This window comes from Mesoplodon mirus (genome assembly GCF_964341445.2).
Source record: "Mesoplodon mirus genome assembly, chromosome: 3".
NCBI classification, from domain to species: Eukaryota; Metazoa; Chordata; class Mammalia; order Artiodactyla; family Ziphiidae; genus Mesoplodon; species Mesoplodon mirus.
The window spans coordinates 15,907,809-15,923,562 of NC_138978.1; the positions used below are offsets into that span (position 1 = coordinate 15,907,809).

The window sequence follows — 15,754 nt, forward strand, 5'->3', positions numbered from 1 at the left end:
TGGTTGCCGCCCTCACTGAATTTACTCTCAAATAGGCAAGCAACTGGACAATTGCAATACAGTAAGCTCTGTTCTGTAAAAGAGGGGTGAGAAGGGAACCAGTCCCTTCATGGCTTAGCCATTTAGTGTCAGAAACAATTTCTTGAACACCTGCTATGTACCAGACGTTATGATCCATCATCTTACATAATCCCCACAACAGTCCTATGAAAGTGTTGTGTGTGTGAGTGTGTGTTTTTTAAAATTACTTTTTATTGGAGTATAGTTGCTTTACAATGTTGTTAGTTTCTGCTGTGCAGCAAAGCGAATCAGTTATACGTATATATATATCCACTCTTTTTTTAGATTTCCTTCCCATTTAGATCACCGCAGAGCATTGAGTAGAGTTCCCTGTGCTATACAGTAGGTTGTGTGACTGTGTTTTAAGGCTCCATTTCAGTCATCTCAGCTGCTTTTTCCAGGCCCCTGCTTAGGTCATCTCAGACCTGGGACCTGGGACCTGAGACCCTTTTCTGCAGTGCTTGTACCTGGACAAATGGCTCCTGGAGCAAAAAAAATATAAAGAAACTATAAGGGACTAAAAATAACTGCATTCATGTGCAATTTGGGCAAATGATGGACAACAAGATACAAAAAGACCAAAAACCCAACTGCCACTTCTGAAGAGCCGGGAGCAAAAGCAGGGTACCGCGCATGCCCCCTGCACACACCACCACCAAAGGGGAGGGCAGACCCCCTAAATCACCCCTCCGGCCTGACCCCTGGACACACCCCTACCCAGCTCACCCCTCCTCAGGGAGCCAGCAAGGGAACCTGTTACTTGTTCTCGCTCCCTCCTGCTGTAGCAGGAGCCACAATAAAGCCTTGCCTGAATTTCTTGTCTGACCTTTTATCAATTTCTATTAAGGAGGCCAAGAACACTGATCGGTAACAACTCTGGGGGCTTGATTACCTTGGGCAGGTGTGGCCTCTGTCTTCCAAGTCACATGGTCTCCTCAATCACCTCCCACAGTTTATGAAGTTAGCTAACTTTGCAGGTACCTGTGTTTCCCAGGATGATGTTTTTCCTTCTCTGCCCACTTGTTTTTGACATATGAAAGGCAGGTTTTTATTTTTCTTTTATTTATTTATTTAATAAATTTATTTATTTATGTTTTATTTTTGGCTGCATTGGGTCTTCGTTGCTGTGTGAGGGCTTTCTCTAGTTGTGGCGAGCGGGGGCTACTCTTCATTGTGGTGCGCGGGCTTCTTATTGTGGTGGCTTCTCTTGTTGCGGAGTATGAGCTCTAGGCACGCGGGCTTCAGGAGTTGTGGCTCGCAGGCTCAGTAGTTGTGGCATACGGGCTTAGTTGCTCCACGGCATGTGGGATCTTCCCAGACCAGCGCTCGAACCCGTGTCCCCTGCATTGGCAGGTGGAGTCTTAACCACTGCACCACCAGGGAAGTCCAAGAAAGGCACCTTTTAATTTTTTAATATATATTTTAAAAATATTAATTTTAATTTATTTGGCTCCGCTGGGTCTTAGTTGTGGCACATGGGATCTTCATTGCCGCATGCAGGATCTTCTTTGCCGCACGGGAGATCTTTAGTTGCGGCATGCAGGATCTAGTTCCCTGACCAGGGATCGAACCTGGGCCCCCTGCATTGGGAGCATGAAGTCTTAACCACTGGACTACCAGGGAAGTCCCTGAAAGGCACCTTTTTTTTTTTTTTTTTGCTGTACGCGGGCCTCTCACTGCTGTGGCCTCTCCCGTTGCGGAGCACAGGCTCCGGACGCACAGGCCCAGCGGCCATGGCTCACGGGCCCAGCCGCTCCGCGGCATATGGGATCCTCCCAGACCGGGGCACGAACCCGTATCCCCTGCATCGGCAGGCGGACTCTCAACCACTGCGCCACCAGGGAGGCCCTAGGCACCTTTTTAAAACATTGAGGGAGTTCCCTGGTGGCCTAGTGGTTAGGATTCGGCACTTTCACTGCGGAGGCCAGGGTTCAGTCCCTGATCAGGGAACTGAGATCCTTCAAGCTGCGTGGCATGGCCAAAAGAAAAAAAAAAATTGAGGTTATAGTTTACGTATAATATTATATAAGTTTCAGGTGTATGACGTGATTCACAAAATTTAAAGGTTATGCTCCATTTATAGTTATTATAAAATATTGGGTATATTCCCTATATTGTACTATATATCCTTGTAGCTTGTTTATTTTTCTTAGTAGTTTGTAGTTCTTAATCCCCTACCCTTGTGAAAGGCACCTTTTTATATTCTTTGGCTTCCACACTCACATAATTTAGATGCTACTGGAGAAATTAAGGTGGCCAAATGAATTGGTGGATGAGGCTTAGTTTCTGGAGTCCCGGGCTAGAACTGCCATGTGGCCTCATTAGAGGAGGTGTGTAGTGAGGCCACAAGAAACAGCCAGGACCCCTGGGTCTAACCTTGAATCTTCCCCTGGAGACTGTGTGACCTTGGACTAGTCCCTCCCCATCTCTGGCCTATAGTTCCCTTGCCTGTATTATCAGAGTGTTGTGCCAACTGATTTAAGATTCTGTGATTCACATGGCTGCCTTGGGGGGCTGCCTTGGGCGGCTGCCCTAGGGGTAACTGGTGACAGGGCTGTGGTCACCTTGACTTTTCACTGGGGCTGACCCCGCACTGGAATAGGGCTCCTCCAAGTCTGCCTCAAGGGGCTACCCAAATTGGATGAACGCATGGGAAGATTATCACTCTCCCTTGAAATCCTCCTGGTTGCATTACCTTCTGAGATGAAGGAAGAGTGACCTCTCCTTCTGAGGGATGTGTTTCTAGAGAATTGGTCCTGTAGGCACTTGCAGGGTTCTTTCTTCTCAAAGGCAGATGCCACTCTTAGGTTAGTGACTACCCTTCTACTTTGTCCAGTCACCTTGGAAAAAGCAGTCTGAGGCCAGCGGGAGTGAGACCTTGATTTATGGAGATGCTCTTGGTGCCAATAGGCCCGCGTGCCCTGCAGTCACGTCATTCCTGGGCTTCATGGGGATTTGGGGAGCTCAAATTTATGGAGAAATAAATTCCTGGGCGGCTGTATCTCCGCCCTGAACTTTTGGATTCCAGAAAGGCACAGCTACAGGAGGACTTAGAGATTTTCATGGCCTGCTCCTGACATATCTTCCCAAGGTGTCTGTGATAAGACCCCACGTTATTTGGTTTGTTTCCACTTGTCTAGCTAGTGAAGTACTGCTTTTTGCCGGTTAGCTAGAGGCTTTATGTTTATTCTGAACTTCATCACTCACAAATGTGTTTACATAAGCAGTCTCCTTTAGTCCTCATAACAACTTTTTTTGTGGTTGGCATAACTAACTCCATTTTACAGACTTCAGTCTTTGGATAACGAGAAAGCTGAACAATTATGGGTGGGGATCTTGCTTCAGGACCTCTTTCTTCTCCAAGGGCTGGAAATTAAAAATTAAAACCAAAAAGCCTAGAATCAATTGGCATTTGTACACTCAACTATGTTTTGAGTGTCTTGTGATTTAGGGCAACCAGACTGGATTCCCTCCAGGCATAGGGCTAAGGAAAGTTGAATTTAGGGGGGAAATACCTGATGATTTTATAACCTGGGAGAGTTTTGTCTCTGAGAAAAACTCCACCCCAATAGATCCCTGTGCTGGGACTCAGGGGCCTTCTCATCCAAAACTCAGAATTTTATTTGCCTTTGACTAATGGGCCATTGTCTTCCATCTCTCTGGCTGACCCTCTCTCGTTTCCAGCCGTCTTCTGAGCATTTCCACCTGGGGTCCCAGTGGCCTCCCAGACTGGCCCCTCCTGTCTCGTCTCTCCCTGTGATAAAACCAGCTCTGTTCCCCTCCTTTTTCCTCACCTCCAAGCCTTTGCTCACTTCCATATTGGGATCTGGGGTGCCATTTCCTCCTTTTCCACATGGCCAATTCCTCACCATTTAAGATTCAGCTCCAACTTTCTCCTCCCTAGGAAATCACCTCTTGTCCACCTCCATCGAAACATCCTCTGCATCTGCCATCCATGTACATAACACCTGGTTTAACAATTACCCATTTATATGTCTGTCTCCCCAGACTGTGGGCATTTTGAGGGCATGGCCTATTCACTTTATTTTCCTTGTAGAACTTATTGCTATCTGCAAGTTTGTTTTTAATTCTTTATGAATATATTTATCGTCTGAACTTCTCACACCAGAGGTCAAGAACTATGTCTATCTTGTTCACTGTTGTGTCCCCAGAGCCTGGCACAGTGACCGAGCACCCAGAAGGTGGCCAAAAAACATTTAATGAATGAACAAATTCGTCTTTGTCTCCAAAGTGCCTGGCTTGGGACCTAGCACATAGTAGGTACGTAGTCAATATTGGTTGAAGGAAGGAGTAAATAAAAACAAAGGGTGAGTGGGCCCTGTTCCTTGTAGAAGGTGAAAAGAGAGATGGGGTTAAGGGTGGGTTGTCTGGGGAGAAGGGAGCCCAGTGGAGACCCAGGCAGCTTTAATCTCTGGGCCAGGACTAGCGCAAGGTGAGTGCATAGAATTTAAGATAGTCAAAAAACTCGGTTCATTAAGATAAGTAATATTTTAGTGCACTATTAAAAAATGCAAAAAAATTCATGACGAACAAAACATCAACGTTTTAAGTAAAGGAAGTATTCTCCAAGAAAAACCAGAGAACTGAGTCAGTCAGGGGAACTGGGAGCAATCACCCTGGTTCCTTTCTGTCCTGGTGAAGACCAGAGACTACTCTTCCTTTACTTATTTTCAGTAACTTCTCCATCTTATCTTAGCCTTGCTAACCCCCGTTTGTTTCCCTGAAGTTAGCATTAGAGACCTTTTAGGATACGTCAAGAGGGTTGGGTGCTTTTGCAGGGACCAGAGTGAAGGAAGGAGTGAGCCTGGGTGGGCAGGAATGGTGGAGGAAACGGATGGTGGTGATCACAGCCCAGGCCTCCACCTGGTCCAGCCCTCTGATCTATGGGGGGTGGGGGGAGGTGGGGAGGTGAAGGGAGGGGGAAAGCAGGACACCCTTACAGAGAGGCTGGGGGCTGAGTCACAGTAGGAGACAAAGTTAGACCGAAGGGACTCCTTCCTTCCCTTCAGCTGTGGAAAGAGTCCCTTCTGTGGATCAGTGTGAGCAGGTCCACCACCACTGTGAGATTTGCAAACATCTGGGCTCCTCCAAGTATATCCCAGCTCTCTGCCTGGGGTAGTTTGCTTCCAGGGAGCGGCGTATTTCGGCCCTGTGGGGCTCTAGGGAGAAGAGGAGGTGAAAACTGTCTCCCAGAATTGGAATAGACATAGTTGGTAAATCAAAATGCTTTCGGGCTGCCTGGCCCCGATTTCCTCCAGCCCCTGCCCCAGGCCTGCCTGTGCTTGCTCTCAGAGAAGCCCTTCTCCCTCTGCTAGATCACTCCGTCGTCATCTTTACTGTTGTTCAAAATGCCAGTGACAGTGGTAATGGGGCTGTTGCAGCTACTGCCTTTGCTGGTAGGAGCTGCCACATTTGGAAGACTTACTGCGTACCAGGCCCTCTGCAGAGCAGTTTGGGTGCATTTTCTCTCTCTGATCATTACAGCAACTTCACGAGGTAGGGGTTTTTGTCCCTTACAGTTGAGGCAACTGAGCCTCAGAGAGGGTCAACAACTCACCCGAAGTCACACAGCGAGGAGGTGAGCATCTTCTGTTAGGGGGATGGCTGGGCTATGGACATACCCCCAAGGCCCACGGGAACACAGTGGTTGCAGCCCCTCTGGTTTACCTGCAGAGGGCACCCCTGCCTCGCAGAACTGCCCAGGGCTCCCTACCAGCCCTTTCCAACCTGCCCTTAGAAAGGGCTTATCTAAACCCTCTCCCTTCCACCCTCACTGTATAATTAGACTTCTCAAAATATTCTGTCTGAGGGGGATGGGGACAATCATATGCTACAGACTTCTCCAATTTCAAGAGCAGTCTCTATGAACTCCCGGAGCAAAAAAGTCACAAGGCACCCCCATTCCAGATGGGGCTGCGTTTCACACAGCTGAAGTCAGCTCATCTGCTGGGACTTAGCAAGTGGCCTGAGGCCTTCTGGGGACTGTCACGTTGGTGGACCCTAGAGCACCACACACACACAAATTAGAGCTCACCCACACTGCTAACCTCTGTCTCGCTCTCATCTGCCTGCCACGTCACCAGCACACTCTCAAATTAGCAGTTAATGTGGTCCTCTGGATGTGTGTGGGTGTGTGCTTTTTAAACACAGTATGTGATAAAACTCCCTTTCCAGCTGAATCTGAATTTTGAACACCCCTTTGTATCAGAGACAGAACCATGTAAATGAAATGCAAAAAGGGAATGGTGGTAAATTTCATTTGTAATGGCTAGATATCGGCTCAGTGAAAGCAAAAGAAGTCAGAGGGATGCAGAATATTAAAAGCAAGTTGACTTTCCAGAGAGGCAGGGAGATGGAATGGTTAAGTATGCAGTCCTTTGGGAAGTTCAGATCCTGTTATCTCAGTCATTTTTATTTATTTATTTATTTATTTATTTATTATGGAGATTTTTTTCTTTATTGAGAAACTTAAGACTTGGGTACATCAAATAAAACCAATTTCTGGGCAGAAAAAATTAAAAAAAATATTACACAATAGAAAAATAGAAAAAAAAAGTTAACACTCTCTGGGCCATATCAGAACCCAGAGAATATGTTCTTTTAATTGAAAAATTCTAGGCACATCATAATTGACCTTTTGATACAAAATGACCTATTAAATTTGCAATTTGTGGTTCTTGGCGTTGAGGTCCATAGGACAAGCTAGGGCATCTTCAAACCTTGAGCTGAATTCTATGAGGGTTCATTTGGCTTGTGAATCGCTCTGTCCTTGTCTAAGAGGTAGCAGCAGCAACAGCGCCCACCTTCTGGGCACCTTCTTTCTTGGCGTGATGCGCCTGTAGGACCGCCACAGCTTCATCCACATGGGAGCGGAGAGGCTCGGGGACTCCAGCACGTGCGGCAGCTCCGAGTTGTCAATCTCCAGCAGCATCCCCGTAATCTTCCCGGCCAGGTTTGAGTGCATCGTCTGGATGAGCGGGAACAAACGTTCACCCAGCATCTGCTTCTGCTCCTGGGGGGGTGCTGCGGCCAGCATGGAGGCGGTCAGCGGCTCCTGCCCCTGCACATGGACCGCAGGCTGGGGTGCCTGCAGGGGCCGGATGGCGGGGTGAGGGCTGCGGACACTGGAGGCGTATTTGTAAGGTGCAATAGCCCGAGCAGCCGTGGCAGCAACAGCGGCACGAGGTGCTAGGCTCTGCCCAGCTGTGGGAACACCTCCAGACTGGCAGCTGTCAGTCAGCCCTTGCTGGGCGGCACCAGTCCCACCAAAGTCCATAGCCAAGTGGTCTGGGCACTCAGATCCGACTCTCTGAGTGGTAGTAGGGAGGCCGCGAGAGGCCAGAGCATTACCAGTTGGAGCCAGATGGCAAAGAGCTGGACAAGGCCCAGACTGGCATATAGCACTTGGCATTCCTTGGAAGCCTTGAGGTCTCCCACCTTGCTGCAGCGTGGATTAGGCCTCATCTGTGCTAACTGGTTAGGTAATATGGAGGTCTTCCCTGGGCCTGTGGAACTGCTGGCACAAAGTAGCCCCCAGCTGCTGGAAATGATTTAAGATGGCATTGGCGGGGACTGCTCTCATCCTGGCCACCCGCTGCATATACTGGTTGGTCAGCTGAGCCTTTCTCTCTTCCTTTCTCTGGGCCAGGGCGACATACAGTGGCTTGAAGCCCATGATACGTCCGTTCATCTCCGTGACTGCTTTGGTTGCCTCTTCAGGGGATGAGAAGCAGACAAAGGCAAACCCTTTGCTTCTCCCATCCTCCAGCATTACCTTAGCACTGCTGATTGATCCAAAAGGTGAGAACTTTTTCCTTAACTTCTCATCATCAATGGTGTCATCCAAGTTCTTAATGTAGAGATTCACCCCCTGATAGTGACTAATTCTCTCCTGTTTCAGCTGTTCAAGTTTTTGCTTTAACTCGGCCTGCCGTTCCACTTTCTTCTGTGCATGGCCGACGAAAATGACTTTCCCACTGATTTCGTTTCCATTCATCTCTTCCACGGCCTTATTGGCATCCTCGTGTTTTTTGTAACTCACAAAGCCAAAGCCTTTGGATTTCCCACTGGGATCTCTCATCACCTTGACACTTACCAAACTGGCTGAATAGCTCTTTCAGACTCATCATCCACCTCTTCCCCAAAGTTTTTGATATAAACATTGGTGAATTCCTTGGCTTTGGCTCCAAGCTCAGCTTCCTACTCTTTTCGATACTTGAATCTGCCCACAAACACTTTGTGGTCATTGAGGAGCATGCCGTTCATCCTCTCCATGACCTTGTCGGCAGCCTCCTGGGTCTGGACAAAGGCATAACTCTTAGAGCCGTTCTCATCACACACCACCTTGCAGGACAATGTTTCCAAAAGCAGAAAAAGTATCATACAGTGCCTTGTTATCTATATGTCCACGTTCTTTTTTTTTTTTCTTTTTTCTTTGCTGTACGCGGGCCTCTCACTGTTGTGGCCTCTCCCGTTGCGGAGCACAGGCTCCGGACGCACAGGCTCAGCGGCCATGGCTCACGGGCCCAGCCGCTCCGCGGCATATGGGATCCTCCCAGACCAGGGCACGAACCCGTATCCCCTGCATCGGCAGGCGGACTCTCAACCACTGCGCCACCAGGGAGGCCCTGTCCACGTTCTTGATGAAGGTATTTCCCACACCAAATTTTCTCAAAGAGGGATCCCTCTGAGCCCACATGATATGGATTGGCTTTCCCTTAATCACATCAAAGTTCACGGTATCCAAGGCCCCCTCCGCGAAAGCTGTCTGCTGGAAGTTGATGTAGGCATAACCCAGGGAGTGGCGGGTGAGCATATCGCGGCAGACCCAGATGGACAGCACAGGCCCCGCAGGACTGAACTTTTCGTTCAGCATGGCCTCGGTGACGTCCGAGTACAGGTCACCCACGTACAGGGGGGCCATGGGGTAGCTGCTGGCCGCAGCGTTCATCTCCCCACCACCCCGAGCCCCGCCAGGAGGACTCCTCAGAGGGACCACACAGGACAAAGGGGGTTCCCCTCCGAGCCGTGGCCCGTGCCGCGGCTCACAGGTGGCAGTGAAGCTCAGAGAAGCTGGAGTCGGCTCCGAGGGGAGGGCCTGAGAGGAGTTCGGGGGACAGCACCGACGAGACTGCCAAACCGCAGACAGAAGGCTCTCAAAAACAATATGGCCCTCCCTGGGAGTTTGTAAGTTTCAGCTGTCCTGGTGTGGAAGCTCCCAATTTCAAAAAATGAAAAAAGTTAAAACGGGGACTGCCCTACAAATTACAAAAATTCTTCCAGAGGCAACCCAGTGGTGCCCACGGCGGCCTCCGGAATGTGCGTTTCTCTATAAAATTTATTAGGCCTCGGGCTCCCGGCAGTTTAAGATTACGGCAGCCTGGGGAAGAGGGAAACCAAATACTTGTCGGTGCCCACTCGGCAAGCCCGGGGCGGCCGGAGCGCGCAGCCGCCTCCCACGCCGGGCGGGAGAAGGGCTGCGCGGACACGTGGAGCGCGGAGGCCGGCATGCCAGGGGTGAGGGCGGCAGGCGCGGGGCTGCCACGCTGCGCGGCGGGGCGGCGGGCGGAGGCGTGTGAACACGGGCGCGCGAGCGGCTCACCACTGCACCGACGGACGCCTAGGTGCGGCGGCGGCGGGCAGGCCGGAAGCGTGCAAAAGTGACTGCCCCGCGGGTCCTCCGAGGAGGATTAGCTCTTTTTTTTCCTTTCTTTTAAGGTTAAAAAATTTATTTATTTATTTAATTTATTTATTTTTGGCTGTAGTGGGTCTTCGTAGCTGCGCACGGGCTTCTCTAGTTGCGGCGCGTGGGCTTCTCATTGCAGTGGCTTCTCTTGTGGAGCACGGGCTCTAGGCGCACGGGCTTCAGTAGTTGTGGCTCGCAGGCTCAGTAGTTGTGGCGCACGGGCTTAGTTGTTCCGCGGCATGTGGGATCCTCCCGGACCAGGGCTCGAACCTTGTCCCTTTCATTGGCAGGTGGATTCTTAACCACTGCGCCACCAGGGAAGTCCCTGGTGGATTTTAAAGCCTTTTGGGTTTTTTTTTTTTTTAATCCTTTTCTCTTTTTTTTTCTTCAGGCTGCTAGGCCCGAAAGCGGCGGAGGCTGCAGCGACCCGGGGCGGAGAGAGGACAGCCACTTATTACGTGACCTTCAGCAAGTTACTTAACCTCTCTGTGCCTTAGTTTCCTATTGTGTAAAATGGCGGGGGGGGGGGGAGTCATAGTCACCTCACAGGGAGGAGGAGAAAATGAACTAGTACCTGTAAGGAGCTATCAATTTTCAACTGGTGGTGGGAAGCCCAGCTGGGGGGAGAAAAAAGGTAAAAGAGAACTGTGACTTATTAGGAGGAAAAGATTATGCTAATCAGGATGGACAGACTTCAGCATAAATAAGATGCCAAGGGTTTCAGGCAGCTTAAAAAACTTATTCAAAAGTACATATGTAATTAAATTCTCACTGTGTAAAAATTTCAAGCAACACAGATAAATTTTAAATCCCCTCGGTCACGCTTCTTTCCCCAGAGGTGATTACTATTGTCAGTTTCATGGGATTGCTCCCATACCTTTTTCTTTGCATATGTATACACATACATGTTTCTACAGAAATCCATGGCTTTGCTTGACTTTTTTTTTTTTTTAATAAATTTATTTATTTATTTTTGGGTGTGTTGAGTCTTCGTTTCTGTGCGAGGGCTTTCTCCAGTTGCGGCGAGCGGGGGCCACTCCTCATCGCAGTGCGCGGGCCTCTCACTGTCACGGGCTCTCCTGTTGCGGAGCACAGGCTCCAGACGCACAGGCTCAGTAGTTGTGGCACACGGGCTTAGCTGCTCCGCGGCACGTGGGATCTTCCCAGACCAGGGCTCGAACCCGTGTCCCCTGCATTGGCAGGCAGACTCCGAACCACTGCGCCACCAGGGAAGCCCTTGACTTTTTTTTTATACCAACATCAAGTGCTCTGTCTTGGAGCTCTTTCCATGTCAGTACACATAGATCTATTTCATCTTACATGCTACAAAATATATAAATGGGACGTATCACGGTTTGATCATTCCTCAGGTAGTTTCTTTTTTTTTTTTAATTTTATGTTATGTGTATTTTTAAAAAATATTTACTTATTTAGTTGTGGCAGGCAGGCTCCTTAGTTGTGGCATGCGAACTCTTAGTTGCACATGCATGTGGGATCTAGTTCCCTGGCCAGGGATCAAACCTGGGCCCTCTGTATTGGGAGCACGGAGTGTAACCACTGTGCCACCAGGGAAGCCCCTTGCATTGTATTTCTATTGGAAGGTGCTTTTCTAGACGTCTCAGGGTGACTTTCAGCAATCCTGAGGTGAGTGAGTGGCCAAGATGTGAAAACACCAGCAGGATGGGTTTAACACACCAGCATCCCTTGGGGAGTCTCAGAAATAGGTGCATCAGGAAAACCCCATAGAAGATTGGCTTGGGCCACATTAGTTGGGTATAAAAGGGAAGAATGACCTCAGAGGGCTGGACCCACAGGCTAAGTCCAGGAATAAGAGAACTAGTGATTTTCATTTTTCAGTGGCCTTTGAAAATGGCTGCGTCAGAACATCTGTCCAGAAACCCAAGATGGGGCTGAGGGGTAAGAACCCCCCAGGCACATTCTAAAGTGCTTGGAAGTGGCTTCTAGGTGTAGCAACCAACTAGGTGGTTCTATTTTAGAGCTTTGGGGGTTTGTTCACAAAGACCCTGTTAGATCGTGGGTATGTTGTATGGATTTTATACCATGGGTCAAATCATAAATACCCACGTGCAACAATTCCATATTACGAGAACATGATATTACTCAGAGCGGTGGACACAGTCAGTGCTCTGACCAGATCCTTTTCTGGCCCATTCCCCAGCTCTTGTGACTCTACTGCTAAAAACTACAGCTGTGGAGAATTCCCTGGTGGTCCAGTGGTTAGGACTCCGCGCTATCACTAACGCCAAGGGCGCGGGTTCAATATCTGATCAGGGGACTAAGATCCTGCAAGCCATACGGTGTGGCAAAAACCAAACCAAAACAAAACTACAGCTGGATGATTGCCCATAGGCTACGGGTGCCCCCCTTGCCTGTTCAGAGAGCCAAAGTCCCCATAGCTAATGACCGACTCGTGTAGGTACACGAAACTCGGCCTCCAGATGGAACAACTTAGCTGCCACTTATGCTCTAGAGCTCTCCTGTGACCAGGCTGAGGCTACATCTGAAATCACACTCTTGGCTTCTTCCCGTTCCTGGCCCTGCTCCCTCCACTCCCTTCCTGGTTTCTCCTGGAGGCTCTTCCTCAATAAGTCACTTGTTCCCAAATGCTCACCTCGGGGTCTGCTTTTGGGGAACCCCACCAGAAACACTGTCAGACTTTATAGTGGGTGTTGGTCTTGACCTTGGGTGGTGGCCATTTAATACACACCTACTGAATGCGTGTGGGATTCCAAACCCTTGAGAGACCCTTGCTGAGAGCCCTGACCCTGTGTGCAGAAGGGCAGGGGCTGGAGGACCAGGAGAGGGCCCGCGTATGGCCTGCCTCCTTCCAGGCCGCAGCCATGAAGCAACCATGAACATCACACCAACAGCCACAGGACTTCCCATCTGACCATTTATTTTCTTGCTGTTTACTCAAGTTCTTCCCCAAACATCTTTTGATCTCCAGCACAGCCTCTCGTCCAGAAAAGCTGAAACTGTGCCCCGCTTCTTACCATCTTCATGATACCCCCAGCTCTCTTATACAAAATGTTTCAAAATAAAGATTGAAACAGGAACTTAGCTGAGTTTTGCAACACAGAAGTGTATTCTAGGTCTACATTTATAGAAAGTGGTGGGTGGGGAAGAGTGATCAGTCCAGGGGGGACTGGGGGAGATGTCCGCGCCAAGGGTAGTCACACGAGTGGGCAAGCAAGATGGGAATGAGTGAGTCCTGGGGGCTCCAGAATCATCAGAAGTTACTGACTTACTGAAGGGGAGAGCCTTAGAAAAATCTAGAAACACACACTGTCTCCACCTGGGAAGCACTCACTTCCCTTTAAGGCAGACTAGAAAAAAAATGAAAGAAAGCCCCAAAACCCACATTAACCAAACACACACACACACACCCCAAAGTCTTAAGTCTCCAGATAAACATCCACAAATAGGCACTTGGTGTCTTCAGCTCTGGGTTTGGAGAGATCTGGGGCTTTGGCCCCCAAAGGCAGGAGCCACTGTCCCCAAAGCGGGGGACAACAGCTTCTGAAGGCCCTGGGGTCTGATCTGTTAGGTGGTACTGGCCAAGCTGGATGGGAAGGAGGCCTGTTTAAAGAAGACCCAACCCCTCATTTCACTGAGATAGTGACTTGCTGGAAGCTCTGTGTCCTGTGCATTTCCTGAATATAGCGAATTGGTATTTCTAAAGAGCACATCACTGAAAGGGCAAATGCTGGCCATTTAAGTGTGGGCATCTCAGGTTGGGAACTGACCGGCTCCATGAGGCAGGGGCCAGATGCAGTTTGCTACTAAGCACTGTGTCCTCGGGACCCACCACTGTGCCTGGCACTTAGGAGGCATACAATATATGTTTGTTGAATGAGTGAATAATCCAAGAAGAAAATCCCATTCTCCAAGAATACAAATTTACAACCTTTTCATTGGTTATATATCAGTTCCTCTCTAACCCTCAAAGTGGAATTATAATTCACTTATTCACCTGAACCAGCTGGCCTTAAAGGAATTTGTTTTAGCTGAAACTGAGTCTTTTCAGTTGGAGCCAGAGAATGAATCTGATTAAGTCCAAATGAGAGGGTCTTCAGCAAATGCACTGAGAAACTTCAATGGGATAATTAATCCATCTCTAAGGCCAGCAGCTGGCCCAGAACTGGCTGTTCAGGCTGGAGGTTAGGACAGGGTCTTTATGTGTTGGATCTGAGGTCTGGAGAGGAGGGGCAGGTCTTTCTTTGTGTCCTGGGGGAAGGTCTGAGCCTGGCTGGTGGGGAAGAAGTCCTTGTCTAGCTGTCTGGAGAGACGGCATTGGAATAGGAAGTGGAGGCTGTGAGAGGAAGGAGGTCAGGAACTGGCCAGAGAATCAAGGACCCAGCAAGAGGAGATGGATATAGCTCACCCTGGGGCATCTTTATACAGTGAACCCTCAGGCCACAAGGATGCTGGTGTGGGGAGAAACCCCCAAGCATCTGGGAGAGCCTGGGTCCGTGAGAAAGAAGAAGCATAAGAATCTTGTAAACAGAGAAGGCTGCTCTGATAAAATCCACTTCCAGGGAAGGTTCTAAGCTCAATTACTGGACCCTCAGGGAGTCTGAGTCTAAGGAGGCTAGCCAATGGTGTCTACACTGCAGAGGGAAAGCCGAGAGGATTTAACAGAGGCTGTTAAGGAATGAATAATTGGGGGTGTCCAGGTGGCCAAGGGAGGTGAATTTCAAAAGATGAAGACAGTTCAAGGTACATCTGGGGTTCCAGAATCCCTTTCCATGCCATCTACCTTGACCCACAAGGCATGGCTACAGGGACAACTGGTCATCCCAGAACCTCCTTCCCTTCTCCCCTCATTCAATTTTGGACAAGAGACTAAAGACTCTTTGGGGAAGGGTTTGGGTAAAGTGGTTTTTGTTTTGTTCTGTTTTTCACGTCAGGGCTATACAGACACTGGCCAAATGTCCAGCTATTTTCAGGAAGGACAGCATGGAGGCTCAGGGGGTGACTTCGTGGACCCTGAGGCCCTTCTGAGGGAAGGCAAGGCACAGATAATCTCAAATCCCCTCCCACTGCCTGAAGGCCCCTCAATGGCAGCCTCCAGTCCATGTCAGGCAGGGGGATTTTCTGGGGGTGTGAAGGGTCTGGAGAACTCAAGGAAGGAGGGAGGTGCCCAGGCCCCTGTAGTGTGAACCCTTCTTCTAATACGAGTGCCTGACTCAGCTTTGATTGCTGAGCATCCACTTCAAACATGGCGATCTTGAGTAAACACGTTGCCAGCCACACAACTAGATGAAGAGCCAGGCCGCCTCCCCCCACTGAGGCTCCTTTCTTCTAGAGATCTTGATTGCTTTTGATAACTGACCATTTGGGCCACCTGCCTTTTTCCTCTTTCCTCGCTTTAAATTCCCACTCTTATGCTTTAAATTCACCAATAAAGAGTGAGCCCTCGAAATCCTATGCTCTCACCCTCAACTCCCATAAAAGCAGAACCCCAGTTCCGTGGGTTCTCTCTCTCTCTCCCCATGACCTCACTGTGTGGCCCCAGGTGTGCCAGGTAATTTCCAGGTCCTGTAAGTAAAAATAAAATGAAAAGTAATAAACGTTTCCCCCCAAGTTTCCTGATAGTTATTGCTGAAGGGCATTTTGCAATCATAATAAAAACCAGAAGGGTTGGTCCAGCCTCAACACTGGTTGTTGATGGGCTGTGACAGGCACACAACAGCCCCCTGCAGGTCAGGGTACCATGTGCCACCACTTGAAGGTGAAGGGCTTCCTGCGCACGTTGGTGCCGCAGTGCACCTCCCCCAGAAATTTGTGGTAGGCGGAGATGTCATCCACAAAGGTGCAGCAGAGGCCCAGGGGCTCCAGCAGGGAGCGCACATGTGTCTCCAGGCAGCACACCTCCTCAACCTGGGGCCCGAATGGCTTGGGGATGCCCAGGTCCTTGTTGAGCACAATCATGTTCACCTGCAACAGGGAGGCGGGGGGGGGGGG

General features: G+C 49.5%; 1 protein-coding gene and 1 pseudogene across 3 annotated transcripts in view; both read right to left on the bottom strand.

The window, feature by feature from the left end:
* Positions 1-6,854: 6,854 nt before the first annotated feature.
* Positions 6,855-9,031, bottom strand: LOC309800285 (polyadenylate-binding protein 4-like; annotated as a pseudogene). The gene is made up of 2 exons: positions 8,717-9,031; positions 6,855-8,518 (listed from the first exon to the last, which is right to left on the bottom strand). The product of its transcript is annotated as a polyadenylate-binding protein 4-like (transcript).
* A 6,462-nt stretch (positions 9,032-15,493) lies between these two features.
* Positions 15,494-15,754, bottom strand: part of PADI2 (peptidyl arginine deiminase 2) — a gene marked incomplete at both ends in the record, with an annotated part of 44,091 nt that continues 43,830 nt past the window's right edge. For both annotated transcript variants that reach the window (XM_082613289.1, XM_082613288.1), the window contains one exon: positions 15,494-15,727. In XM_082613289.1, coding sequence (XP_082469415.1) covers positions 15,494-15,727 — 234 coding nt within the window. The remainder of the gene's footprint in view (positions 15,728-15,754) is intronic.